The sequence below is a fragment of the Bacillus rossius genome, chromosome 17, assembly GCF_032445375.1.
Source record: "Bacillus rossius redtenbacheri isolate Brsri chromosome 17, Brsri_v3, whole genome shotgun sequence".
In the NCBI taxonomy this organism is placed as follows: Eukaryota; Metazoa; Arthropoda; class Insecta; order Phasmatodea; family Bacillidae; genus Bacillus; species Bacillus rossius.
Window position 1 is genome coordinate 14,756,072 of NC_086344.1, and position 14,471 is coordinate 14,770,542.

General features: G+C 39.6%; 1 protein-coding gene across 1 annotated transcript; it reads left to right on the forward strand.

Annotated features, from left to right (window-relative positions):
* Nucleotides 1–4,478: 4,478 nt before the first annotated feature.
* LOC134540982 (dynein light chain Tctex-type protein 2B-like) lies at nt 4,479–13,687 on the forward strand. Its single transcript, XM_063384089.1, has 3 exons — nt 4,479–4,719; nt 12,810–13,157; nt 13,338–13,687. The coding sequence occupies exons 2-3, from the start codon at nt 12,817–12,819 to the stop codon at nt 13,585–13,587; spliced, it is 591 nt and encodes a 196-aa protein (XP_063240159.1). The 5' UTR covers nt 4,479–4,719; nt 12,810–12,816; the 3' UTR covers nt 13,588–13,687.
* Nucleotides 13,688–14,471: the final 784 nt, after the last annotated feature.

A 14,471-nucleotide genomic window follows, 5' to 3' on the forward strand; every position in this document is an offset into this window, starting at 1 on the left:
ATATAAAATTGAATTCAAGGCTTTCATAAAATAATATTCTGAAATGATTTCGTTGTCACTGACGCAGTTAAAATAATGTCACAACTACTTAATAAAACTTATACAGCAAACATGAATCGCTCTCACTATACCGTATTCACATTTGTGATTGTTTTGATCTATTCTTAATGGCAATTGTTTTTCTGTACATCTATATGTTAAAATACTTATGGTTTTCACAGCACATGCTAAAAACATAATGCTGGAATCACAACACCTTGTAACAACCCCGAGTTGACAAAAACAACACCACAGCCAATAAGAAGTAAGGTCGTAGTGAAGTCAGACCACGAAAAGTGAACCCCAACAGCCCATCAGAAACATAATGTGGGTATTATTAAAGATGATTTTGATATCTTAAAAAGCACCCCACGCTTTTTTTTAATAAAATACATTTTTTTATTTTACACTATTTTTAATTCAAATTTATTAAAATTTATTTTCTATTTTTTTATTTGGATTTTCTATAAAAGCGTGTTTTTTTAGTTTTTTAAACTATTATTTATTTTCTACTTTTTAGTTTAGTTTATTTATAAAAGCGTGTTTTTTAAAAAAAATTTAAACTGTTATTTGTTCTAATCTACTATTAATTCCGTGATAACTATAAGTATCTGTAATTGTTTTCCAAATTATTAATGTGTACAGCTGTATTGATTGTCAAATCTCGATTTTAGAAGCCATTCAAAGATTTTAACGTTACCAATATATACAGTGAGACTTAATGGTATAAGGTTATTGACGAACAAGTGATATCGACCAGTCTTACGTACTGTACGAAATTAATGCTGTGAAGCAGGAAAGGATGGCAGTTACGGATTAATTATTACGTGAAGCGTTCCACATTTACGTAACAGTAATTTTGGGAAGGATAAGGATTGAGAAAGGATGAGGAAAGGACCTGCTCAATGAGAGTGTATACAATATGTGAGAAATATTCGGATAGCCCGTACTGGGATTCGAACCCAGAGCTTTCCGATGACATGTCGGCTGCTCTACCATCGGGCGCTCGATGTACGATAAATATGGCACCAAGCGCCCCACGCTTTTTTTCACAATAATACTAGTATTTTTCATTCAGTATTGTTTTAAGCTTATTTTAAACATTATTTTTCACTTTTCAGTTCGATGTGCTTTAAAAGCGTGTTTATTAGTTTTTTTTAACAATATTTATTTTTCACTTTTTTGTTTGAATCTTTGAATAGAAGGTCCCAGATGAATTACAGTTGGATTTACGGCACCAATCCCAAAATTTGTTGAAAAGAAAAAAAATATTTTTCTGCCATGGACAGGATTAGACCCCACGACCAGTGATTCCGTGTGTTTACGTCACCGCTCGGCCAACATACCAATTGATATAGTTATATTGTAATAATACTAATACCCGGAGTGCTCGAGCTGGAAAGTAGGTAGGTATACGGTACGCATGCGTCGACTGCACGGTTGTCTCACTTGCTCTCACACAGAGGCTGGGTCAGGAAATTATTTAATTCTATCGATCCTAATCAGGATAATGAGATAAACTTATTTAATTAGTGTATTGTCACCGGTCCTCGATAAGTGTATCTACTATCATTACCTAAAATTCCGGCGATGACAGTATGAGATGTATATTTTAATTCGACATCTCCAACACTATCATTGATATTATGGATGGATGTTTGGATTAAGACTGTCAACTTGCAATTATAGAATTAGTGACACTTTTAAAACCATTGGTAACGATACAATTTGTAAAAAACTATAACTCTTTTTGAATAATATAGAAACATTCATTGGTAAAATACTTAAGCAAAACGTTATTTAAAACTTTTATAATCTACATATTTATTTTGTATATTCCATTTTAGTTTCTTTTTAAGATATTTTTGAAAACCAAAGTAACCAATTAAGTATACCCAATTAGTGAATATGAACTTTATCAATATTTATTTATTTGTTTCGTGTTTTGTCGTAAAGTTATTGATATGTATCAGTGTATGTATTGTGGTTATTCTATGTGCTTATATGGTACCTATTTTTTTTATGAATGTCTCATAATTAATTCGTTTATAAGTGTTGTAAGGAACGAAAAACTGAGTATCAATTTGAACTGACAGTTTTAAAGAAGCAGAATAATATGCTACGCATAGTAACATTTTTTATTTCCTAATAGAAAAAAAAAAACTTAAATTCAGCAGAGTTTATTTTTGAAAGACTGCAAGCCTGTGCAAAGCCCACCAACATTCCATGTACGAACCTATGTCACCCCTAGAGCACCTGTGCCAACAAACTACACTACACAAAAATATTTCCATCGCATTTCAGCATCTTAAAAACACATTATGTAGACTTTAAATAATTAAATATGCACATTAAAAATCTTAATATCTGAGTTTTTGTGTTCTGTCACCCTAAAAATGAAAACATTAGGTACATAAGAATACCTTGGAATATTTGCGTTGGATTTGCACTCAATAAATAATGATCTACATTTACTTCAAGTATTCCAGTGTGCAAAAAATGAAAATTACGATTTTACGAGTAAGGCCGTTTACCTCATTCCTCATTCATTTTGGCAGCATTCTCCTTCGTGCATGGAAAACTACCATATGTATTTTTTTTTTTAAATATTCGTAATAAGAATACAGTTCTGCTCCCTATAAACTATTTTTTGGAAACATTTCTTTCTTCTCGTCCGCGATCTGGTCGTTATTTGTAATTACAACTATCACCGTCTGAAGCGCTGACTGTAAGCTTTAAAGTTAACCTGAGAAACAGCTACATGGTTGACAGTGCTACCTACCGAGTATTCTATACACTACTTCGAGGGCAGTGCCGCTGTACTTTTTCCATTCAGTGCATACGAAAATATGGCAGAATTCCATTTCGTCCTTTATACGTATGGCATATTTCCGTTATAGTACTTTCCCTCCTTTTTCGAAGAGGCCAGGCGGAATACTGTCATATGGTAGTCTTCCAGTATGTTGTCTTCCGCGCCCACGTCTGAAATACTGTTTTACAGAACACTAAAGAGAGAAAAATCAGTCTTCACTGGAGGCTACCTTAAAAGATATTTAGCCCATTGTAATGATTAATTAGAAGTCCTTTGAACTCAAGCAAAATTGTACTTTTTCACACAGTTATTCTTCACAATATTTCAACTGAATAACCTCAAAACTGCCTACACTGAACTCAATTTACACTTAAGAGTGCTCTGTAGTGCCACCTTTACTCACCGCTTAATGTCTTTTAATCGCACACAAAATTGAAGCCTCAGTCACATTGCGCCAGTTACTATCAGTTCACTAGAAACTCGCTCAGTGAAATCTGAGTGACTAGATAGCACTCCACTAGCAAACGAAGAATTTTTTCCCGCTACTTGTTTGTCATCGGTGTCTTTTCTTTGGTTGTTTTAAGTCTCGATAAGAGAGAGTACGAAATCCATAATATTAAAATATTTTTACTGTTTTATTTAATGATTAATGGTAGTACAGGAAAGGGGCTCAGAGGACAGGCTTCGCCATATTGTATCCGCCATATTGGATTATAGAACATTGCACTTTTTGTTATGGTCGCCATATTGAATTCTAATAAATTGTCCGTCATCTTAAATCTGATTTAACAGCCATTTTTTTTTATTCTGACATCATGTCCTCATTTTTTTTTCATCTGCTGGAGGCCGCCAACTTGGATGATGTCACGGTCGCCATATTGTTATTTCTGTTCTGCTGGAGGCCGCCATCTTGGTTACAGACATCTTTGTTTCCTCTGTTAACTCCTCGAGAGCGCCAGCATCGCTGAATCATCACATAAGGTCAATTTTCCATTACCTACCAGAGCTATTATGGACCTTATCAACATGTTAATTTGAATTTTTAATGCAAAAATTACATTGAAAGCACTGTGATAACCACTAGGTTGGAAATCATACGCCTTTAGCCACTCGACCATTGAGACATTTGTCAGACTGAGAATTAAATAAGGTATATAAAAAAATACATATTCGGACTTGTAACTTTATTAATTTGAAAGAATAATAAATCATTGCCTGCTCAAGACAGAACCGCCATCTTGTTTTCAGTACTCGCTAACAGGAGCGCTAGTGTCACGTAGTACTCACATCATCTGTCAGAGTACGTTGCCAACATATTAGTTTAATTTTTACCCACTAGAGTGCAGTTATCATTTATTATTACTGTGGCACCCTCCATCTTGAAATATGGACGCCATCTTGAATATTCAAAATTATTTAGCTATTTATTCGGGAAAAATTCCAAAATTCATAAAATAAATCACTTATTAATGAAATACAGTCCTATGAATCTGTATCATATCCTTGGTTCGATACTTGGTCGATGAAAAAAAAAGTGTTTTGGGTGTCCTACTAATATGGTGCACAATACTGACTGTCACCTGATAACCACGTAATCATGCAGACGTGGCGACTTCCTGAGTCCATGGACAACACGAAATGAAGTTTAACTCTGCTATCTATTTTCTATGAGATCGGCGCGTTTCATGTTAATAACTATAGTAAAAAGAGGATAAATGTGCTTTTAGGTTAATAACAGAGATTTATATTATTATAATCTAACTAATATCATACAAAAACATTTAATTAGACCTTTATCTGCGTATAGGATTGTGGTTAAGTTTTGTGGGTGTTATATTCTAATTAACAAGAAACCTCTCAAATCAAATGTAAGTGTTCAACATGTTTTTATAATTTTATTTATTTATTTATTGCCTTATTTTAAGAGGCGAAGTTAAAGCATACCGCATTGTCTCACACTTAACATCTTTACTAACTAGGTACATAAACCAAAATTTGTCACAAATGTATTTGATTAAAAACTGAATTAACATATCAATACATATATGAAAATAATAAAAAAAAGCATATAAGATAGACATGAGCTACCTGAAGTATAATGTATTATAGGCGTAGCTGCTATAAAAATGCATTTTTTTAAGTCTATCTAATGCTAAAGTTATAAAGATTTATAGATATTTAATAACCTAAATATTTATGTAAAAACTAACGAAGACTTCGTTAGTTTTTACAAATATATATATATATATATATATATATAGTTTGTGTCTTAGTTAGTTTTTACATATATATCCAACATGGTAGGACCTAAACCCTCTTAAGATCTACTTTCAGTAACCATCCGCCACACGTTTAGGGCCCGTTCTACAATGGTACGGAAACAAGAGACGACGCATCTCCCAGAAAATTTCACTATCGCGTCTGTTGTTTCTGTAATGGCACGGAAACTTAACAAATGGCAACCAATGATATTGCATTTCAAGGACAAGATATATTAATTTAATTTTAAAAAATCTTCGAGATTATAGAACGAACATAATTTACATATGCAATAAAGATGAACAGCAAAGTAATGATAGTAGAACACTAGATATTCTTGTACTCAAAACAATTTTTAACGTATTTTTACGAACGCGAGAGACAAGACCGCTGGTGGCCTCGCGCGGCCACTGACGTCACGCGCCGTCCACTGACGTAAGGCATTCCGCGCGTACCTGCCCGGATTACAAGGGTCGTCGCTACCCCACATACCACCCGACCCCTTACCCGCGCACCGTCACGCTTCGGGCTATTGTCACATTTAGCGACCTGGAAACTCCGGGCTTACAGAGGCCGCCGCGAGGAGTGGCGTGAATAAGCGTCGCTATTCTGGGTGTTTCGGGACGCGACACGTCACAGCCGCTCTCGTCCCTTCGAGAAGAACGCCGCGGACGTATATAAGCGACGACGCCGGCCTCCGCGGCAGTTCCGAGAGTTCCGCGAGCGAAGGGAAGTGAGACATCGGCGAAGAGGGTCAGAGACCCCCCCCCCCTCCCCCTCGAGAGTGTATCTCTAGAGACTTGCTGTTTCGCCTCTTCTCTGACAGCCTCGTTACAATACAACAAAAAAATTAATTTGAAAATCGTTTCAAGTAGAGGAATATACACGATTTTTACTCGTAAAGCATTTACGAGTACAGAAATAATATTATGTACGTATGCAAATGTTCGAGGATATTATATTGTTACGACACGCACAGGTGGCCGGCCTCGATCCGCGACGCCAGCGCCGACATGCGGTGGCAGCGGGAACCTTGTCAGCAGGAACAGCGACGCGCGCCTCGGGAAGTCTACGATGTACATTCTGCATTGCACAGACCCGAATACTCACGTTGGCAAGCCTTTTTTCACAGACGAGAGAGCCACAACCGATGTTCCCCGAAGTTCATGCTCGCTTTTTTTTTCCTTCTATCTCATTGTATAAACCGGTGTGACATTAAATTTTGCGGTCGATTAGGATAGGTTAGCTACATTATAAATATGCTACTTTAAAACATTGTGGATGGTTGGTTATATAAGGTAAGTATAGCTACATTAAAAATACTTTAAAATCATTTTTTGGTTGCTTAGCAAATAACCTTTTAATATGTAGCGATCCAGGGCTAGGGAACCGTTTACATGATTTCACAGTATCTTTAATAGAGCTATCCTAACCAAATCAACCGTCCACAATGTTTTAAAGTATTTATAATGTAACTAACCTGACCTAATTGACCATTAGTTATCATAAATTGAATATTTATTCATTTACAATGAACAAATAAAAAACCCGAAGATGCACGATCGGGAGTTTGGCTCTCTCGTCTGTTGAAAGAAGGCTTGCCAACGTGAGTATTCGGGTCTGCGCGATACAGAATGCACATCGTAGGCTTCCCGCGCGCCTCTTCGAGAAAAGAAATGAGCCAGTGGCGCGAGCCTGAGCCGTCTGCCTCGCGAGAAGCGACGGAGAATGACCAAGGTTGTCCCTGGCGATCCTGATGTTGACATGGAGGCAGTTGAGCCAGTGGCTGTGAACGATGGGCCGAGGTCGTCGCAGTATTCTCATCATTCCCGTTCATCGAGATTGAAATTCGTGAAACAAGCCCCTGGCGGCTCTAGTCTAAAATACAGCTTAACAAGATTTTTTTGAAGTGAAACTTCTAATGCGACTTCCAACAAGGTTGCGTTAAACGTTTAACGCGCTACCATGGAGAAAGCGCTGTTGCGTTGAACGTTCAACGCTCCTGGGGAGGGGGAATAGAGACAGAGCGAGAATTAATGCGTGGCACTCGAACGCATGCGCGTAGTATACCTGTTACAGGCCAGCGCGAGCGTTAGCAACGAGTAGCGTCCAATATTCCAACGCAAGAGGGAGAGAGAAAGAAAGATACACAAAGGTAGAAAGTAGGAGAGAGAAAGAGAGTGAGTCAGTAGATCCCAAGCACATGCGCGTGGTATTCTTGCTATGCAGCGAAGTAAACAGTGAAGTTTCACTTCTTCCGCGCGGAGGGACTCCACGCGCTATTTTTTGACGTGATAACGTCTTATAAATCGATTAACGCCGGCTGCACGCACGAAAAAAGCATGACTCAATGTCACGTTCCGCCTGAGCCTGGCGTGCAAGCGAGAGCGCGGAACAAGCGATAGAGAGGCACGATCGGCTAGTGACGCATCTATCTCTCTCCCACTCCATCGGCCGATGCGTCCGAGTAGAAGAGAGACAGCGGCAGCACACAACCTAAACGCGAACTGTTTTGTCAACTGTTTATAAAGTGAAGTGAAAATTAATGCGGTTTTCCATTGTTTATTACAACAAAATTGCGGCAAAAAAGGTAATTAATTCTTGCATTTTAAGAATATGATTAGCGATATAATCTCATATATTTGTTCTTTGATTATCAAAAAAAAAAAAAAGTAGCATCAGTCTGCGAGTGCAGTAATAATAGGTTATGTTACAATTTTGACTAAAAAATTATTATCTCATAATATAAGCGATCGTATAAAAAGTCAACTGCTTTTATTTGGCATTCAATGAAAAAAATTGTAATTTTCAATTAACTCCTTTGTATTATACAAAATAATGATAATTCAATGATGATAATTAAATTCAATTGATAAAAGTATGCAATTTTTCATCAATGTTTTCTTATGACGTTATCACGTAAAATTATCGTCCGTAAACCGACTTTACAGACAACCCACCCTCCCCCCCTTTTTTTTGTTTTTTTTTTTTGTTTTCATGTATCTTCTCGTTTCCTCTCCTTTTCTGTTTGTACTTATATTGGCTGTGTGAACATGTTTGTCACCACACGCCTTGTGGTTCTACCTGAGCACGAGTTGGACTGTGGCCATTAGTGATGGGTCGTTCGTGAACGATTCGTTCAAAAAGAACGAATCTTTGAGAGAACGAAATCTTGCGATTCGTTCGCGATGTAAAGAACCGGATCTTTGAGAGCCGGTACCTTGAAAGATTCGGAAGAACGAAAACGCGGAAAGAACGAAAGAACGAGAGAACGAGATGAGAGAACCGGTCACGTGCCCGGTCTGATTCGTTCGTAAAATGATTCATGACGTCAGGAGTCTGAAGAATTAGTAATCACAGCGTGCGCATGTTCACAAGAGCAAACGATAACTGATCAAATAAAATAGGGTAACATGAAAAGTATCTATACCTGAAAATGTCAACTGTTAAGTAGTGGTTTAAAATTGCTTTTTCACATTCACATACACAAATTTGGAAATAAAAAACTAAAAAAAAAAAAAACCGTATGAATTAAAAAATAACAGGGAAAGTAACTACAAATGTTCACACTTACCATTTTTGGGTTAATTAATGTACTTCATTTGTTTCTCTTCATACTGAATCGCAGTAGTATTAAATTTTTGTCTTTTTTCTCTAAATGTGTTGGTCTACATATAAACACTTTACTGTCACTAGAGTGTAAATAGCCTATATATTAATATTTGTAACTTAAAAAGTAATAAAATATAAATAATCTTGTTTCATATACGCAACTGTGATTCACTGGCTACGGAAAGCAATGTTCAAATTCAAATACAAAAACACGTACGTAATACTCTAAAGGATGAACGAGTTACGACACCTGATAAAAGAGTCAGATCCCATACACAGAAAAGAACGAATTGACCGAGATGAACGAATCGTTCTGAACGAATCATCTCACGGAACTGATCCAAAAGAACCGATTCGGTCAAAAGATCCGTTCTGCCCATCACTATGGCCATGTGCAATAGGGCAGGGAAGCGGCGCGGTTCTAGGGGGTTCCCAGTAGGGAAGCCTAAGATGTACATCAAGTTCTGTCCCTGGCCGAAAACGCCCGAATATTCATCTTCGGCCAACCTCGGGTTTATTTATATATACATTTATATTTCTCTGTTTATTTTAATGTAGCTGTACTAACCTAACTAACCGTCCATAGTGTTTTAAAGTGTTTTAATGTAGATAACCTAACCGACCACTTTTTATATTTGAATTCATTTTTACCTGCGCAAAAATAAAACAAATCCCGAGGTTGGCCGAAGGTGAATATTCGGGCGTGTTCGGGCAGGGACAGAACTTGATGTACATCTTAGGCTTCTCTTCCCAGTAGTCCTCAACTTGACATTGGCAGTGGACCCAGCGAGCTTGAACGTGGCGCGTGTGTTTTCTTTTAGCGACAGTTGGTTGGGAAGCCTTCTTTTCACAGACGAGAGAGCCGAACGGCCGATCGTGCAACTTCGTTTTTTGTTTTTTTTTTATTGTAAAGGGTTAGGTTAGCTACATTATAAATACGTACTTTAAAACATTGTGGACGGTTGATTTGGTTAGGATAGCTACATTAAAGTTACTGTGAAATCATGTAAACAGTTTCCTAGCCCTGGATAGCTACATATTAAAAAGTAATTTGCTGAGCAACCATAAAATGATTTTACAGTATTTTTAATGTAGGTATACTTACCTAATATAACCAACCGTCCACAATGTTTTAAAGTATTTATAATGTAGCTAACCTATCCTAATCGACCGCAAAATTTAATGCCACACCGGTTTATACAATGAGATAGAACGGGGAAAAAAAGCCAGCTTGAACTTCGGGGAACTTCGGGAGTGACTCTCTCGTCTGTGAAATGAAGGCTTCCCGACAGTTGGTTCCCTTACCGAGGGCTGAAATACTCCCGCCATTCTTCGACTGCGTGGATACATTTCTCTTCAAATTTCTCTCTTCAATCACTTATTCGCATTAATTTCTGTCGTGTAAAATGGTAATGATACTTCCATTGTCTTCAGTTTTCAATAAATCAACTTTATTCAATTTAAGTTCTTTGTCGAGATCAGGAGATCTATGAACATAATCTCGTTCAAGACAAGGGAAATTATTGACATAATTTAGAACACTCATCTTTAGAATAGTAGCTCCATCGTTGTCCATAATTTTCCATAATTGAAATTTAGTCATAAAGCCATAAACGGGGTTAAAGCATTCTAACAACAATTGCTAATCGGTTGTGATGCTCAAAGTATCTAAATATGGACTTTGTTGTAGCATTCAAAAGTTCTAATTTGTAACATACATCGCATGCAGTAAAAGTAAATGTACGTAAAATTGACTTATTTAGCTAGATCACTACCCATCGTTGACATAGGCAGAAAAAAAAAAACAGGATGCATGAATCTTTGGCCTACCTATAGATAACTTGCAAATTATGGAAAACAAATACACATAATAGTAGTTTAAGTTACGAAAGGTATTGAAAACAAGGTGCTACTGTATTAGGACATTTCAAACACAGCCACATATAAAAATATAATGTTATTTACTTAAGAGATTGTCAGCTTCCACACTTATCTCATGATTACAGGAGTAACCTTAAACACTATATCTGTATGCCGGAGTTATGTAAAAATGTCTACGAAATAGAATTAGCAACATTTCCATTGTTTACATTGTTGCTCTGAATAGGAGGGGTCCTGCCCCGGCCCTATTATTATCGATGTAACTGCATAGGGGGATTTAGCGGGGGGGGGGGGGGGGGGGGGGGGCATGAGGCATGTGGAAACCCCCACCCAGAAGGGTAAAATATACACTGTATAATAAAACTTCAGAAGTAATAAACAGGTAATAAACTAGGTCAGCCTACACATGCGCTCCCCCCCACCCACCAAGTCAATTTTGGATCCGACCCTGTACAAATGTCATGTCAAACATATATAATTAAATTGTAGGGACATATTACTACATAATGTAAATGTAATTTATTCGAAATTACTTTAAAAAATATTTTTTTAAGATCAATTATTAGCACAACCATCACATAAATTTCAGTTCCAGACTGATGTAACAACATTGATTGAAAGCTATAATTTTTTTTAAATTTCCCAGAGCAGGGCCACCAAACACCCATACTCTCTGAGGGCATTTCCGTACCATTTACACAATCCCCGCTCATTAAACCAAGCCCCCAAAATAATTTAATGGCCCATGGTCCAGCAAAATCAAGGGTCGCATTTGGTCGAGGTGCACCCTCACATTCTGTTTTTGAGAATTTACTCTGGTGTCCTTGCCGGAAGCCTAAGTACGTCCATGGCAACATACCTTAGGACATTTCCGTTTGTGATCAATCACTTGGATGTCCATAACAGAGTGTCAAGGGGCACCACCATGTTAGGCTCTTGGAGATTTCCTCTGGCATGTAGTTGCCGGGAGCCTCCAATTCATCCACGCCCCAGGACATCTCCATTTGGTAACCTATCACTAGGATGCCTGTGATGGAGATTCAAGGGACCAACATGTTAGGTTCTTGAAGATTCCGGGAGACCCCATTACATCCACACCCCAGGACATCTTCATTTGGTAACCAATCACTAGGACATCTGTGATGGAGAATCAAGGGACCAGCATGTTAGGTTCTTGAAGATTCCGGGAGACTCCATTACATCCATGCCCCAGGACATCTTAATTTGGTAACCAATCACTAGGATGTCTGTGGTGGAGAATCAAGGGACCAGCATGTTAGGTTCTTGAAGATTCCGGGAGACTCCATTACATCCACGCCCCAGGACATCTTCATTTGGTAACCAATCACTAGGATGTCTGTGGTGGAGAATCAAGGGACCAGCATGTTAGGTTCTTGAAGATTCCGGGTGACTCCATTACATCCACACAGGGGCGTAGCCAGGGGGGGGGGGGGTTTGGGGTTCTAACCCCCCCCCCCCCTTAGCCCCAATTATTTTTCTTAACTGAAAGCAGGTTAGCTAAAAGCCTGGGTGTCTTACTGCTATCACCAGCCACTGCACTGGAGGGGAAGAGTAAGCGAGCCCTACCGATTCTCCTTCCCTTCCCCTACCACTGTTACGAGCAGAAGCTATAAGGTTGTGATGCAGTGACGGGTCATAAGCTTTCAAATAGCTTACACCTATTGTATTTAACCAGCGCGGTAATTATAAGCAGGTGGTGACTGGGTAACTCTTCAAGCTAAAGCTAATTGTTTCCAGGAATAGATCAGTTCTGCCGAAACCCAACCCTTTTTATTCCTTTTTTTTTTTTGGTATTGTCGAGCTTCGAGCATGATTTATGATTTTGAGTGGACGTAAACAAGGCACTTGGATTGATAAAAATATCTTTAATTAATTTCTTACTTCATCACTCAAACAATTTTTTATTAGAAAATTAATAATATTTTTACCATTACAATATTTAAAGTTATGTACCGAAAACTGCTAAAATAGCACTACTTTACACCTTAAAAACCAAATTTTTTCCGGACCCCACACTTTATTAGGGGGGGCAATGCTTCTTAACCCCCCCATACACAAATTCTGGCTACGCCACTGCATCCACACTCCAGGACATCTTAATATGGTAACCAATCACTAGGACGTCTGTGATGGATAATCAAAGGACCAGAATGTTAGGTTCTTGAAGATTCCCCCTGGCGTGTAGTTGCAGGATGTCCCTGCAGGGAGCCTCTAGCACGTCCACAGCAACGGGCCCCAGAGCATCCTCGCTGGCCATCCCCGGACTGTCAATGGCCGGGGGGCCCCGGGTCACCATGTCGCCGGCCAAGCGGCAGTGGGAGCGGCTGCAGCAGGCCCTCCTGGCCCGCAAGGACCGCCTGTCCCAGTGGGTGCTGCCGCGGGCGACCGGCATGCAGCGGGCGTCCCTGGCGCCCACCATCGGCCTCGCCGGCCAACTGACCACCTACCAGCTGGAGCCGGAGACCCGCTTCGACTGCGACCGCGTGCGTGTCATCATCCAGGAGGTCTTCGTGGACAATCTGGAACGTGTACAGTGAGTTTCACTGCATGCTGGCACTTGTGACCAACTTCTGATAATGTGGTCCGACAGTATGTAACCCATTTGCATATCTTGAGACCCAGCAGTTTTGTGGTATGATTTATGGCTTAAAAACATTGGTGGGGTGACATGTCCCCCCCGGCAGAGACGTCCATGACCATGGCACTGTTCCAGGTACGACGAGCTCGCGTTCAAGCGCCTCGGCGTGCAGATCGGCGAGGAGGTGCGCTCCAGGATCAAGCGCCTGAACTTCGACCGATACCGCCTCGTGTGCTACGTGCAGCTGGTGCAGCGGCGAAACCAGGGCTTCTACTCGCGCGCGCGCTTCCTGTGGGACAGCGAGCGGGACGACTGCGCCTCGGGCTACTTCGAGACGGCTCACGTGTTCGCGTCCTGCCTGGTGCTGGGGGTCTACAAGGAGTAGACATCATTCAACGGTCAAAATGTCAATCTTTCATTAAAATTTAATTGGAATTTTGGACCTTGGTTTTACTATGAACGTATATTAAATAAATGTTGCATTTTTTTGTGTGTATCATATTAGCTTTCGGTATGGTAGGAGTAACTTCGTGAATGGAACGGAAGGTGCATGGAACAAAAATGTGTAACCATGGTGCTGCCATCTGTGGCGGATGGCCTGGGAATGCTATGCTTAAGGACGGTCTATTGAATTATGGAATCATAATACTCGTCATCTGGTAGGACATGGCTTGGGTTATTTCCATAGCCTAAGCTTGATTCGACATTTTCAGTCCTGCAGTTTCGACCATATGAACGTAGTTATATTGCGAGCTAGTTACGACCTTCTGGCCTTCGATTGAAACTAATGTGTGCAGGCATTACTGCAACGCTGCCTTTGATTAAGTATTATGAGGGGGTACATGGTTGGCAACATATGCGAAGCGCTATAACACTGTAGGTGGCCCTCCCCGAAGCATTACGCCCATGCAAGAGAACAAAGACCTAAAAATGCTGATTTGCCTACATATAAAACAACCACTTAACATGGCACAGCCCTTAACTAATTAAGCATTCTGTGGAAGAACAAGAGTGGGGCCCAAAGTCATAGCCCTTAACTAAAAACGATTCTGGTACACATTTTGCCTAACCAGTGTTCCCGTGTAGGCAAAGTTGCGAGATTCTTGATGACTAGCTCATCACAAGGGTTCTGAGCTGCGACGCGCACCCAGACTAAAAGTTAAATGTACTGACGCCACTTCCGCTGTCTGTCTAAGTTTTTTAAGTAATTATTAATTTGGAAAGTGATCTCAGGGATTTTAACAAGGGGTTCGGCCTCGTGGCTGCAGG

Excerpts from the sequence above, each read along its gene's own strand:
- LOC134540982 (XM_063384089.1), top strand. The coding sequence starts at position 12,817 with ATGTCCCTGCAGGGAGCCTCTAGCACGTCCACAGCAACGGGCCCCAGA. Across the intron at positions 13,158-13,337 it reads GACAATCTGGAACGTGTACA|GTACGACGAGCTCGCGTTCA; the intron begins GTGAGTTTCACT and ends GCACTGTTCCAG.